This window comes from Lichenostomus cassidix, chromosome 18, assembly GCF_008360975.1.
Source record: "Lichenostomus cassidix isolate B80296 chromosome 18, HeHo_3.0, whole genome shotgun sequence".
In the NCBI taxonomy this organism is placed as follows: Eukaryota; Metazoa; Chordata; class Aves; order Passeriformes; family Meliphagidae; genus Lichenostomus; species Lichenostomus cassidix.
Window position 1 is genome coordinate 3,191,175 of NC_139498.1, and position 16,047 is coordinate 3,207,221.

General features: G+C 58.9%; 3 protein-coding genes across 5 annotated transcripts in view; 2 read left to right on the plus strand and 1 right to left on the minus strand.

The window, feature by feature from the left end:
* The first annotated feature begins 1,005 nt into the window (after positions 1 to 1,005).
* On the plus strand, positions 1,006 to 5,251 carry CBX8 (chromobox 8). Of its 2 annotated transcripts, none has more exons than XM_085077491.1 (5): positions 1,006 to 1,138; positions 1,497 to 1,540; positions 1,730 to 1,795; positions 1,870 to 1,960; positions 2,124 to 5,251. In XM_085077491.1, the coding sequence occupies exons 1-5, from the start codon at positions 1,070 to 1,072 to the stop codon at positions 2,946 to 2,948; spliced, it is 1,095 nt and encodes a 364-aa protein (XP_084933617.1). In that variant the 5' UTR covers positions 1,006 to 1,069; the 3' UTR covers positions 2,949 to 5,251. The 2 variants fall into 2 exon arrangements, with proteins under 2 accessions (XP_084933617.1, XP_084933618.1); XM_085077492.1 differs by having other exon boundaries at positions 1,894 to 1,960.
* A 3,119-nt stretch (positions 5,252 to 8,370) lies between these two features.
* On the minus strand, positions 8,371 to 14,063 carry CBX2 (chromobox 2). Of its 2 annotated transcripts, none has more exons than XM_085077499.1 (5): positions 13,885 to 14,063; positions 13,763 to 13,806; positions 13,189 to 13,254; positions 11,580 to 11,646; positions 8,371 to 11,330 (listed from the first exon to the last, which is right to left on the minus strand). In XM_085077499.1, exons 1-5 carry the CDS (start codon positions 13,954 to 13,956, stop codon positions 9,987 to 9,989), a joined length of 1,593 nt encoding a protein of 530 aa, XP_084933625.1. In that variant the 5' UTR covers positions 13,957 to 14,063; the 3' UTR covers positions 8,371 to 9,986. The 2 variants fall into 2 exon arrangements, with proteins under 2 accessions (XP_084933625.1, XP_084933624.1); XM_085077498.1 differs by having other exon boundaries at positions 11,577 to 11,646; positions 13,885 to 14,061.
* A 628-nt stretch (positions 14,064 to 14,691) lies between these two features.
* The window catches only part of RBFOX3 (RNA binding fox-1 homolog 3), a 138,096-nt gene continuing 136,740 nt past the window's right edge, over positions 14,692 to 16,047 (plus strand). The window contains exon 1 of the mRNA XM_085077506.1: positions 14,692 to 14,937. The gene's annotated coding sequence lies outside the window, so the exon portion shown is untranslated. The remainder of the gene's footprint in view (positions 14,938 to 16,047) is intronic.

Below are 16,047 nucleotides of genomic sequence, written 5' to 3' on the forward strand. Positions count from 1 at the left end.
CCCCGAGCGGCGGCACTGCCCGTGGACACGGAAACCGCTTCACTCCGCGGGACAGGGCTGAAGGGCTGCCTGGACCCCCGACAGCGCAGGGGACGGATTGGGACCCTGTCCACTTGCGGGTAAGAAACGGTCCCGTAGGACATCCTGTGTCCCAGAGGCTGCATCGGTTTTCCGCGACTCGCAGGTGTCTCGTTCTTCCGTGGCCGCCTCGGGGAGAAGGCGATGTCGCCCAGCGCGGTGCCGCGGGGCGAGAGGCAGAGAAAGAGCAGGGGAGCCAGTGAGGACTCGGTACCGGCTGGCAGCCTCACGGTGCAGCCGCGTTCCTACGCCAGTTTGCTGACAGGTAACGCGGGAGATGGACCAAATCCTGCGTGGGGCTGCGCCGCCGGCACCGGATCACCTCTCCGCCCCCCCGGGATCGCAGCCGGGGGCTGCCGACACAGCGAAACCCGCGGCCGCGGTGCCCCTTTCTGCCGCTCGTCTCCGCGTCGCCGGGCAGGATTCGTGTTCCCGCAGTGGCGGCGGCGCCGAGAGGCACGCGCGACCGCGTCTGCCCGTGGACGGCTCCGCGGGCTCCGCCGTTAGCGGGACGGGCGGTTTGTGCGGGAACGCTCCCACCCTCGACACCACTCCCTTTGTCCGACCACCGGTAGGCGGGCCGGGCCGCGGCACCCCCCAGCCCGCACCGTCCGGGTGCCGCGGAACCTCCCGGCCGCTCCGCGGGGCCGCGAAACCCCATCCCACCCCCTCCCCGCACCGCGGGCCCCCTTTGTGCTCCGCGCCCCCTCCCGCCCTCCCGGGGCCGTCCCCCCGAGCGGGGCGTGTCCCGGGGGCGTGTCGCGGAGGGCGTGCCGGTGGGCGCGGTCCCGAGCGGCCCCGCCCCGCGCCCATCGGGACGCGGAGCACGTCGGCGGGCGGGGCGCGGCGGGGCCAATGCGGCGCGGGCGGAATATTCCACCCGGCTCCGGCGGCGGCGGGCGCGGGGGGGGCCGCGGTGACGTCAGCGGGCGGAGTATTATGGTCTGGGCTGCGCCGGGGCCGCCCCTGCGCTGCGAGCGGCCGCGTAAACATGGAGCTCTCGGCCGTCGGGGAGCGCGTCTTCGCGGCCGAGGCCCTGCTCAAGCGCCGCATCCGCAAAGTAGGTGCCCCCCGCGGCCTCCCCGCCGCGCTCCCGGCCCCCCGCACCCCGGCCCCGGCCCGCTGGGGGTGGCTCTGCCTCCCCCCGCCGCGGGGCGGGCTCCGCTCCGCCGCTCCCGCCCTCCGCGCCCCGCGCCTGGGGGGGGCCGTGTTAAATCCGCGCCTGGGGAGGGGGGTGTGTTAAATCGGCGTTATTTTTCATTGTTGCACCCCCGCCGCTGCCCCCCCGCCCCGTGTTCCGCTGCCTGCTTGGGGCGTTGCGGGGGGACCTTTGTTGCGGGGCGGTTTGTCGCGGTTTGTCGCGGTTTGTCGCGGTTTTTGCTCCACGCATATTTATTTTCCTCGCTTCCCATCCGCAGGGCCGCATGGAATATCTGGTCAAATGGAAGGGCTGGTCGCAGAAGTAAGTCGCCCGTGGGGCCGCGGGGGGCTGCAGCGGGGGTCGGGGGGATGCTGGCTGCACCCCCTGCTCCCCCTTTGTGACAGAACGGGAACCGGGTCCCTCCCATTATGCTCTTATTTTTTATTTTATTTATCTTGTCTCTCCTGGCTGCTCATGCTGTTCCCTCTCTCTGTCCCGCCTTCCCCCCAGGTACAGCACTTGGGAACCTGAGGAGAACATCCTGGATGCCCGGCTGCTCGCAGCCTTCGAGGAGAGGTACAAGGCCTTTACTAGCTGTAGCAGTTGCGCTTGTAAATATGTTGCTGTCTTGTAGCTATGCTGAATTGAAGCTTTGGTTCTTTTAACACCTCTAGGGAGCGAGAAATGGAGCTTTTCGGGCCCAAAAAGCGAGGCCCCAAGCCCAAAACCTTCCTGCTAAAGGTAAGAAGGCCAGAGCCTGCGCACGAGGTCTGCGTGCCAGAGCAGGGGTCCCTCTCTGGCCCCCTTGGAGGATGCTCCCCTCAAAGGTGGCCTCTTGTAAGTTGTAATTACACAGCCGGATGGCAGGATAATAAAGTCACTGGGTGATTTATCTTCTTTGCAGGCCCAGGCAAAAGCCAAAGCCAAAACCTATGAATTCCGCAGTGACTCTTCCAGGGGGATCCGGGTGCCGTATCCAGGCAGGTCCCCCCAGGAGCTGGGCTCCACATCCCGGGCTAGGGAAGGACTGAGAAACATAGCCCTGGCCCCCCAGGGCAGCTCCAGTACCAGCGCCCCCAAGGCAGACAGCATCCGGGACCGGGTGATCCGCGTGGAAGAGAAACCCGGAGAAACTCCCAAAAAGAGAGGCCCGAAGCCCAGGAAGGAGCTTTACAAGGACCTGGCAGAGACTCTGGATGCCTCCAAGAGGAAACTGGGGGACCCGGGGGACAAGGTGGGGGACTACCTGAAGGCCAGGAAGATGGAGGAGGCAGCAGCAGGGGCAGCCAAGTTCGGCTCGGGACACAGCGTGATCCAGCTGGCCCGGCGGCAGGAGCCCGACCTGCCCGGTGCTCTGCCCGGCCCCAACCGCACCGAGTCAGGGGCCGAGACCTTCGCCCCGCGCCTGGCCAAGCACCGTGCGGACTTTCTGGACCCCAAGGGGCAGGGGGGGCTGGACCCCGGTGGGCCCAAGCTCCTGCATGGCGCCGTGAGCTCGGGGGCCGTGGGCAGCCTGTACCGTGACGGCGTGGGGGGCCCGGCGGGGCGACCCTCCCTCATCGCCAGGATCCCCGTCTCCAGGATCCTGGGGGACCCCGAGGAGGAGTCCTGGAGCCCCTCTCTCAACAACCTGGAGAAGGTGGTGGTAACTGATGTGACCTCTAACTTTTTGACCGTCACCATCAAGGAGAGCAGCACGGACCAAGGATTCTTTAAGGAGAAGCGATGAGTTTGGTGGAGGTGGTGCTGGGGTTTTCTTCAGTCAGATCCAGACAAAAGCTTGGTAGAGCTTGGTGGGCCTCTCTTTTTTTTTTTTTTTTTAAATGCTCCTTTTTTTTTTTCTGTTAAATTTTTTTTCCTTTTTTTTTTTCTTTTGTTTTTGGTCCTGGAGAGAATTTAGAAACTGTCCTAAATTCATTAACTCATTCTTTTGTTTTGTTTTTTTTTCACGTCTTACATTTCGTTGGAAAGATTATCTCTAGAGTTATATTTTCTATTAGATGTAAATATGTTATTTAAGAAAAAATGCTTATATATATATCTATATATATATATTTCAACTCTGAGTTGTTTTATTTAAATGGAGACAACAGTGACTGCTCAGTTGCTCCTAGAAAGGACAATAAAACTGAGAACTAACGAGTTCACACATCTGCCGCAGGAGCCGGTGTACATAACAGTGTTCATAGCTAAGTATGTGCTGGGTTTTTTTAACTATTATTTTTCATATGATGCTATGGATGGTGGAGGGGGACATGTTGCTCCCTCGGAGGGCGAAGTGCCCAGATTTCTTGATTGTGATTTAAGGTGTTGCTTGTACAATCAAGTGTGCTGTGTCCAGAACTGTTGCCCTTGACAGTTGACGTGAGCACTTGAATTCACAGTGTTGTTGGGGATGGGGTGTTTCCAGTCTAACAAAAAAAGTAATGTTGCTACAAAGTCGGGGCAGGGAAAAGCAGAAATCCATAAAAAAGGCTAAAAGTGTTGGAGTATTAACTTGAATTCCCTTGCGGAGGAGAGGAGGTTTGTGTGTGTAAGGTTCCTGAGGGGTGATACTGAAATGCACTTTAATAGAGTTGTCGTAGCAGTTGTGGGAGATGGGACTGAGCTGAGAATCTGTTTTCATTTTGTCTGGTCGCTTGATTCTGTTCCCCCACCCACTAAAAACAAAAAAACCCCAACAAAACCCCCCTCTGTTTACATTCCTGAAATGCCAGAGAGGTTGGGGAGGGAGCATCTCACTGCCCATATTTAGTTACTTTATTCTGCTATAGAAAGTGGATTATTATTATTTTTATTCCCAATCACAGTTTACTTCAGACTGTTGGAAGACTCCCGATAAAGTGTTTTGTAACATCCACATCCCTGACAAATCCCAGGGTCACCTTTATGCATTCAGAGACAATAAATATTTCCCTTTCCTTACGCTGGTTAAACAATAGTCAAGAGGCAAAATATTCCCGTGTGGAGCAGCCCTGCCGACTCGGGTGGATTTTGTGCTGGATTTACCTGTGGGGCTCCTCCCAGGGCTGGGATCCAGAGCTGGGATTCCTCCCTGGCTGGCGCAGGGAGGGTCTCATGGCTCTGAATGTGGTGCAGCAGTTTTCCCACAGGTTGGGGGGCTGGGGGTGCAGCCCCTGCTTCGCTGCTCCTCCAGCTTGGCCACAACCTGACACAGGGAGGGACCCTCGCCCTGGCTGTGGCTTGGCCGAGGTGGAGCAGGTGGCCCTGTCCTCACACCTTGCTCTGGGCATCAGTTGGATGGAAAGCACAAGCCTGGCAGTGCCTGAGGGTTGGGACTGAGCCAGGTCCCCCTGTCCCTGAGCTCCTGAAGGCTCCTGGCTTAGGGGCTCACAGGGGTGAGGGAAGGGACTGGGCAATGGGCACCTCTTTGCTGCAGGGCCCACTGGCAGCTTCACTTTGCCTGGTTCCCTTCCCCATCCCTTCTTTGGGACCCATGAGGTGCCTGGCAGGAGGATGCTGGATTGACTGCAAAGGGAGCCATCGTGTCTGAGAGTTCCGAGTTTGTTTCTCCTTTTTTTTTTTTTTTTTTTTTAAGGCATATTTTGTAAAATTGAGATTTTTAACTTGATTTCTACGAAGAGCCGACGTGCTGGTTCCGGTGCTGACACGGGACACGGGTGTTGTTGGAAGATGAGGAGGGGGTTGAGCTGTTTGTCCTCCTGCTGCCCCCATGGCTGGAGGATCCTTCCCTTCGCAAAGAGCCCCGAGCCACTCCTGCCCCGTCGGGGCTTTGCTCCAGCCCCATGTCCGTGTGTCCCGACACACACCTGGAGCAAACCGTACCTGTGGGTGTATCTGTGTGTCTGTACATAGCGACGTGTACCCTGCGTGTGTGTGTGTGCGGGTGTGTGCGTGTGAATTATTTAAATCTAAGACTTGTACAAAAAACGATTTGGCTAAATCTCAGTCTCAGAAGTGAAGCTTAACTACGTGTCTTCTGCCAGCTGTGAATGTCCATATGAGACCTGCTTTTTATGTCAGTTTAAATATATACTTTGTAAATAGAAACGTGTCTGGCTTCCCTTTGTAGCCCTGGGGTGCCTGAGAGCATCGTGGGGTGTGCGGTGGGGCCCCGACGGGGTGGGTCGCCCTGCATCCCGCCTTTTCGCGACAGGACCCGACGGGGCGGGGGGACGCGGAGGCGCCCCGGACGCAGATGTCGCCGGTGCGGGCGTCCCCCCGGGGCTCCTGCGGTGTCCGGAGGGGGCGGGCGCCGTGAGGGGCTCCAGTCGGAGGAACGGCTGCGAGGCCGCCGCTACGGCGACTCCCCGGTACCGGGCCGGGTCCCGGCGCTGCCCCAGCCCGCGGCGCTCCGCCCTTCCGACGGGGCGGGCGGGGGGTGCGGGTCGGGGCGCGGCGGCCCCAGCCCGTCGAGCCCGGCCTTTGTGTGCAAACCCGCCCCGGCAGCATAGGCGGGGGGTGGGGGGTTTCATGGGTTTTTTAAACCGTGTCCTCATTAACCTCGTTTTTCTGCTCGGGCGGGTGGGGCGCGGACCCCGCGCCGCGGGAGCTGCCAGCGCCGGGAGGAGCGGGAGGAAGGGCCGCACAATGGCGCCTTTCTCCCCCGGCCCGGCGGTGGGGGACGTTCACACGGGCCGCGGGGCCCCGCGGGCGGCCGGGGGTGGGGCCGGGGCGGGGGCGTTCGGCTGGCGGGGCTCAGCTCCCGCCCGACGGCAGCACCGACGGCAGCGCCCGGGGGGCCTCCGCCCGCGCCCTTCCGCGGCCGCGCAGCGCCCTCCGCAGGCCAGGCCGGCCCGGCGCGGCCCCGGTCCCCGGTCCTGTCCCCGTCCCCGGTCCGTTCCCGCAGGCGCGGGCGGAGGCACCTGAGCTCCGTCCCCGGTGCAGCCAGAGCTACAGCCGCAGCGGAGCCGAGGGCCGGGAGGGGCTGCGCCCAGCCCGGACCCCCGGAGGTAAACCGGTGGGCTTTCTCCGCCCCGGTTCCCCGGCTCCAGTTCCAGCCTCGCACATCCCCATCCCGGCAGCCCCGGGCGGCCCCAGGCGGTGCCGGGGGTAGGGAGGGGGACAGGGGAGCTCCCGGAGTAGTGACCACATGAGGCTGAAAAGTTTAAAAAAATATTTATTGATATGCTAAAAAAGAACAGTGGAAAAGTCGTACAAAACCCCCCATCCGACGTAACCGTTTCCTAGTGTTTTCCTGCAAATAAATTAAAAGCAGCCTAGAGCTGGGGGGCTACACTAGCGTTATCGGCCAGGAACACTGGAAAACTGCACAGGGAATGCGAGTGAGGGGTCGGGAGGGTGCTGCGTGGGGAGCTGGTCCTGCTCCCATAGCCCTCATGCTTTCCCAGGGCAATAACATCTCCGACTTTTGTTCTCAGAAAATAAAAGCAAACAAACAGCTGCAGTTTAAAGCAATTATAAGTGTCATACAGGACCGATTTGGCTCTCTCTTTAATTAAAACGTACAAATCAGAGCAGTGACTGGCACAAGTTACAAGAACAATTGTTTGTTTTCACCTATCTCTCAAATTTCTGTCAGTAAAACCTTTCTCCTGGCTCTGGAGCCCTTCACATGCAGCTCAGGAACTCAACACAGACCAAACCCCTATGCTATCTTCATCCCTCAGTGTACTCCTGGCTTTTTTTTGGTACAAAATATATATATAAAAATAGACTCAGTTTCTCAGGAAGATGGCTGAATCGGCCACCTCTTCCAGTCCAATGGAAAACAACAAGGATGCTTAACCAGATTATGCCTGGGGAAAATATCCATTCACTGTACAAATACTGCAGGACTTTCCACATCGGAAACCCCTTAGAAAATGACAAGTGACAAACCTTTAATTGCCTATCTGACACCTGGCTGAACACACCAACCCATAGCAGCAAAATAAAAAAAAAGGGAAAAATAAAAGGTAGAACTCGAATCCTAATGGTACTGACATAACCAGGGTCCGCACCAAACAGGGGTCTTCCAACCCCTGTCCACCAAAGATTCCAGTCAATGACTCACAGGATGTGTCTTTGGGAGGCAAACCCCAGTGGGAACCATGTGCTCAAACCCCCCAGCACTGCTGGGAGAGCTGAGATCCCAGAACACCAAGTGAGAAAGGGGCTGGGGAAGAAATGCAGGGTGAGATGGCCAGAAAAAATCCTGGATTATCATTTTCACCATCCTTAGACCTTTGGAATTGAACCAGCTGGTGAGCAAAAGGCACAATAGCAAGTAGTGACAGCAGAGTCCCATGCTGCTGGGAGGGGACATGCCTGGGAAGGGTGGGTGATGGAGGGGGCTGCTCGCTGTCAGGATACAGGTCCCCCTGGGAACAAGCTCAAGCCCAGTGACCCTTTGTCCAAGCAGGAGGCAGGAGTCAGGCCCTGCATGGAGAAACCCGTGGGAGCTTCAGCAGGGGCTCTGGAGGGAGCAGCCAGCTCGGAGCCAGTGTGCAGCAAGCACTTCACCTGCTGTGACAGCTCATCTCCTGCCCCCTGCTTTAGGGCTGACCCCTTCTTCCAGCATCTTCAGGTGTTTTTCTCCCCCTTGGAGAAACCAATCCCCACATCCTATTGCTGCAGGCAAGAGCATCCCTGCCAGGTCAGCTTCCCTTCTGTGGGCATCGCTCAGCAGGACTCTGTGCAACAGCTGGGTGTCCCACTGGGGACCAGGACATCTCTCCTTATCAGTGTCACGGTGTCCCCAAGACCCTGCAACCACCCTGCTTTGCATAGGCACAAACACATTGTGGGACCGGAGTCACAGACAAGGCTGAGATAAGGACGGTCCGAAAGGCACATTGTTATCAGTTTGGATTTGCAAAGGCCAAAAAGCAAACATTTGGTGTGTGGGTGAGAGCATCACCCCCGTGCTCCCAGATTCCTTGATTCTTCTCCCAAAGCACCCCCAGCACAAGAGCACAGCACAGACCGTGCCCAGGGCACTGGTTTCTGCTGACACAGGCCAATGTTTCCTTGGAGCTCGTTTGGCAAAGTTACAGTAGAAGGTAAACTGCACAGACTGTGACATTTTGGCAGCACCTGAGAATGACCCTGCTGGCAGCCAGCAGCAGCAGCTGTGACCATGGGGGGCTGCTGCATCGGGGGGGGGTCAGAAGCACCTGTCCCCCCAGTTTGGTCCATACCCTGCCTACGGCAAAGGGAAATGCCCTGGTGCTAGGTCAGTCACCTGGTGACCCTCTAAGCAGTGACTCACTGGGACACCATTGGGACATCCCTTTGCAGGGACCTCTGAACCACACAGGGGAGTGGGCAGCTGATGGCTGTTCATCACCTCATAGGAAAGAACTCAGCATCAACAGAACTACAATGACCTCAAATGCTACTAAACTCTGCCTGAACTGCTGCTAATTTTGGCTTGTAGGAGAAATCTGCAGTAGGGGAAATACTGCAGTGTAAAAGCCATTATTGGGTGCAATTACAAGCCAAAAGGAACACCCCAGCTGCTGGGACAGCTAGGGAAAGGCAAATGGCTGCTCAGGTGCTCTGGTTTTTGGGGAACAGTGGCCTGAGGTACCCACTGGCCTTAACCCTTCTCCCTCTCCTCTCCTTTCCTTTCTCACCACTCCAGACCACATGTGCAGGTGGCCTTGACCAGCTTTTGAGCATTCCATCTGGAGAAAAAGACGGATGATCAGTGTGAGTCTAACCCAGGGAGCAGCCAAGACTGATTTGGCCATTCAGGGAGGAGAGCTCAGCCAAACTGCTGCACTGACCTCGCAGACACCTGGCAGTCCCAGCACCAACCTACCTGCTGCTGGAAGAGTTCACACGTTCTGCAAGGCTTGAAAAATATTCCCCAGCTCAGTGCCTATAGTGCCTGGAACCTGCTGAGCAGGAGGTGGAGATGCTAGCAATGCCAGGATGAGGCAGAGGAGTGGTGTGGGGGCTCCCTGGGCTGGCCAGAAATTCAAGTTCCTCTGGAAGTCAAATCACTGCAGAGAAGGTGATGTATCTCACTGGATCTCAAGGCAGGACTTCCCTCAGACAGAAAGGAGACACCCTCCAGAGAAAGCACCTCTACCACCTGTTCTGTTAGTGGCATCCAGGACTCAGCCTATCTTAGATTGGGGTTATTTCCCTCCCTCATGAAAAAAAAAATCCTTAATAAAAAATGTAAACAATATTTCCCTATTGGCTGGAAACCCCTTTGAGGGTTTCCTATCATTGGAAATGACCTCACCCAGGGGGGTGGCTGGGCTAACTGTACCCTGAAAAACCCCCAAATGCAGCTGCCCCCCACAACCTCAAGGGCTGGGAGCAGCAGCTGCCTCATTTGGATTGACTTGCAGTTCCCCATGGCTCACAGACAGATCCACAGGAAGCCCAGAAGAGAATCTCCTGGTCCTCTCCCAGGTATAAGACTGTCCCACGGCAGCTCCACACCTCCACGCAGCCAGTGAGCTGCAGACCTTGGCATCTGCTGTTTCAAAGCAAAGAGACCGGCGTGCAGTGAAGCCTGGCTCAAAACTGGCCAGCCTGACACCCCCAGCAGCACTGGTGTCCCCACTCCCAGAGAATGGCATCGGCCACCCCCACATGGGGCACCGCTCCAGAAGAGGATGGAGAGGGGCTGGGGGGAAAATCCAGGACCTGCTGGAAGTTTGGAGCAGGCTTCACTGTGTATTTGTCCAGCCTTTCCAGACATGAGTTCCAGCAGGTCTCACGAGGTTTCTGCGTTCGCTTGAAAAAGAAAAACCTGATGGAAGAGCTAGGCAAAGCTGAGGGTGAGGCTGAAGGACCCTCTCCCTCATCTCATGCTCCTGGCTCAGTACTGCCGCAGGTTGAAAAACCCAACGCTGGTGGGGGACTCCTTGACCGTCACTGTGATCAGGTTGGCGGTGACATCGGTGACAAAGACATGCTCAATCAGGCTGCGGGTGGGTTTCCAGTCCTGGCTGGTCTGGATGGAGACAGACATGTTCTGACCCACACCTGGGAGGGAAGCTGAATCCCGGTCCGAATCCGAGCTGGTGTCCTCGCCTGTGCTCATTTCGGACAGGGCGGATGGTTTGCGGCTCTCTGTGGCCGCATGTCCCTCTTGTGCGCCGGCTGAGCCACCTTTGGCCAAGTCCCTGTCACCCGCCCGGTGTGTCTGCTTCTTGCTCTTGCCACTGTCCCCCCCTGCGAGTGCACCAGCACTGGCAGCGTTCAGCCTGGCCCCCACTGTGCCACACTTGGCACCACCAGCACCCACACTGGTGCTGCCACTGGAGCCCTTGGCCAGGGAGCCACAGAGGTGCCGGGGAAGGCTGCTCCCGCTGGCCATGCTTGGCCCATTTTTGACACTCTGCAGGTTCAGAGCCTGGAGGTTCAGCTCCTGGCTGGATGCTGGCTGGACACCAGTCCCGGATGAGCTTGATGGTGTCTTGCTGCCGTTGGGCAGCATTTGGCCTTCTGCAGCAATCCCTGATTTCTGGTCCCCTACAGTGCTGCTGCCGGGAGCCTTTGCAGTTTTGGGTCCCTGCATGTTCAGCCCCAACTCCCCAGAGCCTTTCTGGCTCCTCATTTTCAAGTCCAGCCCTAAGCTGCCCTTACTGGCTGCCTGTGCCTTCAGTGCCAGCCTGCCCAGGGCTGAGCTCTCGGCTGCAGTCTGGTTTTGGGACATCCTGTTCATGTAGTGCACAATGGAGCTCTGCCAGCTGATGGCCTGGCTGGGGCTTGCTGAGCCACTCTTCATCATGTTGGGCAGATTTTCCACCGATGATCCCCCCGAGCTGAGCCCAGCCAAGGTGCTCGATGGGTCCTTCAGTACAGCTATGCCTGAGCCCTGTGTGCTGTGCTGGGGCTGCAGCTTCCCCATCAGCTTGGCACTGCCCCCCACCTCCTTCCGGGATGTTTTCAGCACCTTTGTCAGGTTCATGGTCCTTCGAGCTGCTTTCTGCTCTGGGGGAAGAGGTTTGCGCCCACGCTTCTTCCTGGAAGAGTCTTTGATATCAGGCTTGGCCACCAGGATCTGAGCTTTCTTCTGTGGCACTGGGTGAGTCTCTCTGCCGCGGGGACCTCTCTTTGCTTCCAGGTCACTTTCATCCTCTTCATCGGAGGAGGAAGAAGAGGAGGATGAGGAGGAAGAGGAGCTACTCGACTTAGATTTTGCAGGCATCTCTGGTTCCTGCAAAGCAGCGGAGACAGGGAGAGTTAACAGCAATGGCCAAGGAATGGTTATTGGCATTGCAAACCTTTCAAGGGTGGCCTGGCCTCGGACACACACAGATTCTTTCTCCATGCAGCTGATCTTTAGGGATCCATTAACTGATGAGTTGTGTGCTCAAGGCCATCCCCACCCCCGGTGCCCTCCAATGCCAGAGTCGCTCCAGTGCTGTCACAGCTGTGGGTTCTCACCACTGCCAGGACTCACCACGTTTTTCCTGGGCCTTCCCCGGGGCCTCTTGCCTCTCTTCCGATTCTGCATTTCTTTATCGTGTTCCCTGGAGAAAACAAAGATTAAGGACAATGTTTACAGGGAAGAAAAAACATCTGGGGGAACTGAGGCAGCCAGGTAGGGACTGGAGAGCATCCCTGTCTGCGTCAGTAACATCCCCGCAGCTTCCAGCAGTCAGCGATGGACCACGTGGTGTTACCCATCCTAAATCTGTGCTTTTTCCAATTCTTGGTGAGATTTGCCATTTTTCTGGTGCAAGGGGATCAAGCAAAGGGAAAGATGATCTGCCCCGGCTTTGGTTTACCCCTGCAGTGCTGAGCTTCCATGTAGAGTGTGGGAAAAGCAAAGGCATTCCCTGGAAGCTCAGTGAATCTCCTCCTTTGCTGGGCTCCTTCCACCTCCCCTGCACCTCCTGCTCTAGCCACAGTGGCCCAGGCCGGGGTACAGGGATGTTTCAGGTCACTGTACTTGTTTCCTAGTTCTCTGTTTAAACGAGATGGTGTTAAGCTGTAACACATCCAGCTGATTAAACATCATCCTGTCTGCACTCAACACCAGATCCCATTCTTGAAAAATGGATCCAGAAACCAGTTAGAATTGAACCCCATCATAAAATTTAATGATTTTTATTATTATGGACTCAAAATACTTGGCAGTACTATGTCTGCCATAGCCAGCTGGCTACTCCTCTGCTCCGTGCATGATTCCTGGGATGCAATGGCTGTGAAATGACTCCTGTTCTCAGCCCAGCTCCAGGCAGCAGCCATGGGTCTGACAGAAGACAGGCACCATTTTGTTCTGCCATCCAGGTTGTGCAACCTGGAGAAGGCTCTAGGGAGACTTCAGAGCACCTTCCAGTACTTAAAGAGGTTCCAAGAGAGCTGGAGAGGGACTTTGGACAAGGGTCTGGAGTGACAGGACACAGGGAATGAATGGCTTCCCACTAACTGAGGGCAGGGTTAGATGGGATATTAGGAAGGAATTCTTCCCTGTGAGGGTGGTGAGGCCCTGGCACAGGTTGTCTAGAGAAGCTGTGGCTGCCCCATCCATGGGAATGTCCAACACCAGGTTGCACAGGACTTGGAGCAACCTGGGATAGTGGAAGATGTCCCTACCCATAGCAGGAGCTGGAATGGGATAAGCTTTAAAGTCCCTCCCAGTCCAAACCATTCCCTATGATTTTCTCCCAGGCGTTATTTCCCTCACCCTCCGAGTTTCACCCTCCAGAAGTTTGTTTTATGCCTCACAAGCCCAGGCACCATTTCCCCACAGGGGTCTGCGGCTGCCCCCCAAGCACAGCCACGGCCCCTGAGCACTGGATGGGGACTGGGAGCCCCAGGTCGGTGCTAGGCACTGCTGCATTCCCCTGATGTGCCCACAACCAGGCCATAAACCCTCGGTGGCTGGCCAGGGCAGAGCCGTTCCAGGTGGACACAGGACCGTGAACCCAGGGACAAACAAAAGGGCCTGGCCACAAAGGGCTGGACCAGCTGCAGGCTGTTGTTTCCAACAACTTCCACCACACGTGCAGCCAATTAGAAGTTAATTGACTTTATAGTTTGCTTAGAAATATTTAGAGTTTGCTCACTTCTTTTGGAAAGCCAGGAGCAGGCGGGGGTCCAGGATGTTCTCCTCAGGTTCCCAGCTGTTGTGCCTGCAACAGAGGACACGGACTGGGCGAGAGCAGGGGGCCAGACGCCCCCGGCCGCTCCAGCACCGACCCGGAACCGGGGGGTTCACCCAAGGACAACCGGGCCTCGTACGGACCGGGTCATCCCCGCACCGGGGGCCGGCACAGCCGGGGGGCGGGCAGGGGAGAGGGGCCGGGGGAGGGAGATCGGGAAGGGGGCGGCCACGCCGCCGCGGGGCGAGGTGAGCCCCGCGCATCCCGGGGGAGCTCCGGTTTCAGCAGGGCGGGCGAGGGGAGCGGGGCCGGCACAGCCCGGGGGGGTTGGACCGGCCCGGGGGGGTGAGTGGAGCCCCACGCGGTGGCGGGGAGGGCCCGGCCGCGGCCGCGCTTATTTGTAAACAAAAGGAGCGGCACGACCCAAACAAAAGCGGCCGGGCGGACTGTACCCGCGCTCCGCACCGCACCGCGCTCCGCACCGCATGGTTCCGCGATCCGCGCAGCCCCGCACCGCGCCCCGCACCGCTCCGCTCACTTGGAGGACCAGCCTCGCCACTTGACCAGGTACTCCAGCTTGCCCTGCGGGGAGAGACGGGGAGAGGCGCGTTAGAGGCGGCGAGGGGTGCGGAGGGGTGCGGGGAGGGCGGGGGGTCCCACCTTGCGGAGCCGCTTGCTGAGGATGCACTCGGCGGCGAAGACCTGCTCTCCCACGCTGCTCAGCTCCTCCATGGCCCCGGCCCCGCGCACACCCCCGCGCACACACACACAACACACAAGGGGAGCCCCCGGGCGCGCCCCCGACGGCGGCCGCGCGCGCTCCCGCCCCCCCCAGATCCACGCGCGCCCCCCGGCACAATACGGTGGAGGGGCGGGGGGGGTCCCCAAATTCCCTGCCGGCCAATGGGGAGCGGGAGGCGGGGCGATCCGGCGTGGGGGGTGGGGGGAGGCATTGTCTGTGCGCGACCCCTCCTCTTCCTCCCGCGCGGGGGCGGCCGCTGCCCGGCCGGAGCGGGGACAATGGGGTGGCCTGGTCCGGCGCTTTGTTTCCCCGGGCAGCGCAGGGGGGTTCCTCGGCCGGCCCCGCGGGGGATCCCCCCGGCCCGACCCCGCGAGGGGTTCCCGCTGCGAGGAGCCGGGCTTCGAGTCCCCCGCCCTGGGTCCCTTCTTGGGGACAAAACACCCCGGGGCCGAGGCAGCCAGCGCCGGTCCCCGCCGGGCTGGAGCAGGCAGCGGCAGCACCGGCACATTTTGGTTCTAAAATAGTCGATTATAAGAGAATAAAAGGTTTCCCAGGGGGGTGGGCCGGTTGTGACCCTCGCGCGGCGCCGGCTCGCAGCCCGGTACCGCCCGGCCCACGATCCCTCCCGAGCCGCACTACCGGGGGTGCGGCGGCACCGACCGCGCCGGCACCGCACGTACCGAGGCGTGCAGGGCGGCGTGAGGAACTGCTGCACGGCGGTTGTGCGCTGTGGGCGTGGAAGGATGAAATATGGTGCTTTACAGGCATGGAAGAAGATGAGTCAGCACCTCAGGGAGTTCTCCTCCGCGGGCCCGGAGCCTGCCGTTAACCGTGCGGGAGCCGCAGGGATATGAATTGCCGTCGCCCCGGCGCCTGGGTGCCCGCGGCGCGCAGGGACTGAGCAGGAGCCGGACGGGCCATGGGGTGTCCTGCGTGGGGCCTCGCCCGCACCCCGGGCACTGCCGTCTCCGGTAAGCGATGCCGGGTTTAGCGATGCCGGGTTTAGTAGCGATGCCGGGTTTAGAAAAGCGTTTGGAGCTGCAGCGGGTGCGTTGGGCTGTCCCCGCTGCGGAGGGAATGTCACCACAAGGGACCCTCTGTATGAGGGAACGAGAAACTGGACGCTTCATCAGGGAGTGGGGCTGACCTGGGGGCTGCAGGATGTGGATGTGCCTGGGGTGCTGGGTCGATGCCAGGGGGTTGTCCTGGGTCGGGCGCTGTCACCTTTCATTGTTCTCTCTGACAATTACCGTGGCCGTTCGCTGATGAGGAGAGCCGTAGGAGCATTTTTTTAGCCGAAGGTGACACAGAATTGTAGCACAGCGCCGCACTTTTTGTTTGAGTTCATTTACCTTCTGCCAGCTCGGCTCTTTGTGTACGACACGTCTAGATTTTACAAAAAGCCGTGTGTGACCTCCCATCCCTGTGTGCCTGAGCCATGCACAGACATCCCCGCGTCACGGCAGTGTGGGCACAGCTCAAGGGATGAGGAGCCAGCAGGGCTCTCCTGGCCACAGGGATTTGGCTGAGAGATGAGTCCTGATTTGGGTGATGCTGAGTGAGCTCCTCTCCCAGCTGCCCCTCAGTGCTGTTGTTCCTGTGCTCCCCAAAAGGACGCAGGGGTAGGGTTGCTGTTCTTTCCTTTCCTGGGGCCAAGGAGGGAAGGCTGTGTGAGTGGAGATGCTCCATCTGCTGCCTGCTGAGCTAGTGAGGGGCTGGGGGTCAGAAAGTGGGAGCAGCCCTTGACATTTGTGTCTCTTTAGGCACCACCAGTGTTTGGGGGGCTGTGCCATCAGGTTTGTACCTGGTCCCTTATGGGGACCCTGCATGATCTCTAGTGCTGTCCTGTTCCTGCTGAGGGTGAAAAGGACTGTGCTGCTTCCTGGGCTGGAAATCTCCTTCCTCCTCCCAGGGGTTTATTAAAAACTGGTCCTGGGCTGCCATGGGCTCCATGCTTTTTACCCCTGGCAGAGTGGGGTGTCCCCAGAGCTTCTGGGATGTCCTGTTTCTGCTCAGTCAGCCAAGGAGACCATCCCAGCCATGGAGCTTCCCTGGGCATTGCTGGCCAGAGCTGCAGCCCC

What these genes read in the sequence shown, in the direction of transcription:
- CBX8 (XM_085077491.1), top strand. Translation starts at nt 1,070, where the DNA reads ATGGAGCTCTCGGCCGTCGGGGAGCGCGTCTTCGCGGCCGAGGCCCTG. An exon ending in TGGAAGGGCTGGTCGCAGAA is followed by an intron (nt 1,541 to 1,729) that starts GTAAGTCGCCCG and finishes CCTTCCCCCCAG; the next exon opens with GTACAGCACTTGGGAACCTG. An exon ending in CCAAAACCTTCCTGCTAAAG is followed by an intron (nt 1,961 to 2,123) that starts GTAAGAAGGCCA and finishes TCTTCTTTGCAG; the next exon opens with GCCCAGGCAAAAGCCAAAGC.
- CBX2 (XM_085077498.1), bottom strand. Translation starts at nt 13,956, where the DNA reads ATGGAGGAGCTGAGCAGCGTGGGAGAGCAGGTCTTCGCCGCCGAGTGC. An exon ending in TCAGCAAGCGGCTCCGCAAG is followed by an intron (nt 13,807 to 13,884) that starts GTGGGACCCCCC and finishes CTCTCCCCGCAG; the next exon opens with GGCAAGCTGGAGTACCTGGT. An exon ending in GAAGGCCCAGGAAAAACGTG is followed by an intron (nt 11,331 to 11,576) that starts GTGAGTCCTGGC and finishes GCTGCTTTGCAG; the next exon opens with GAACCAGAGATGCCTGCAAA.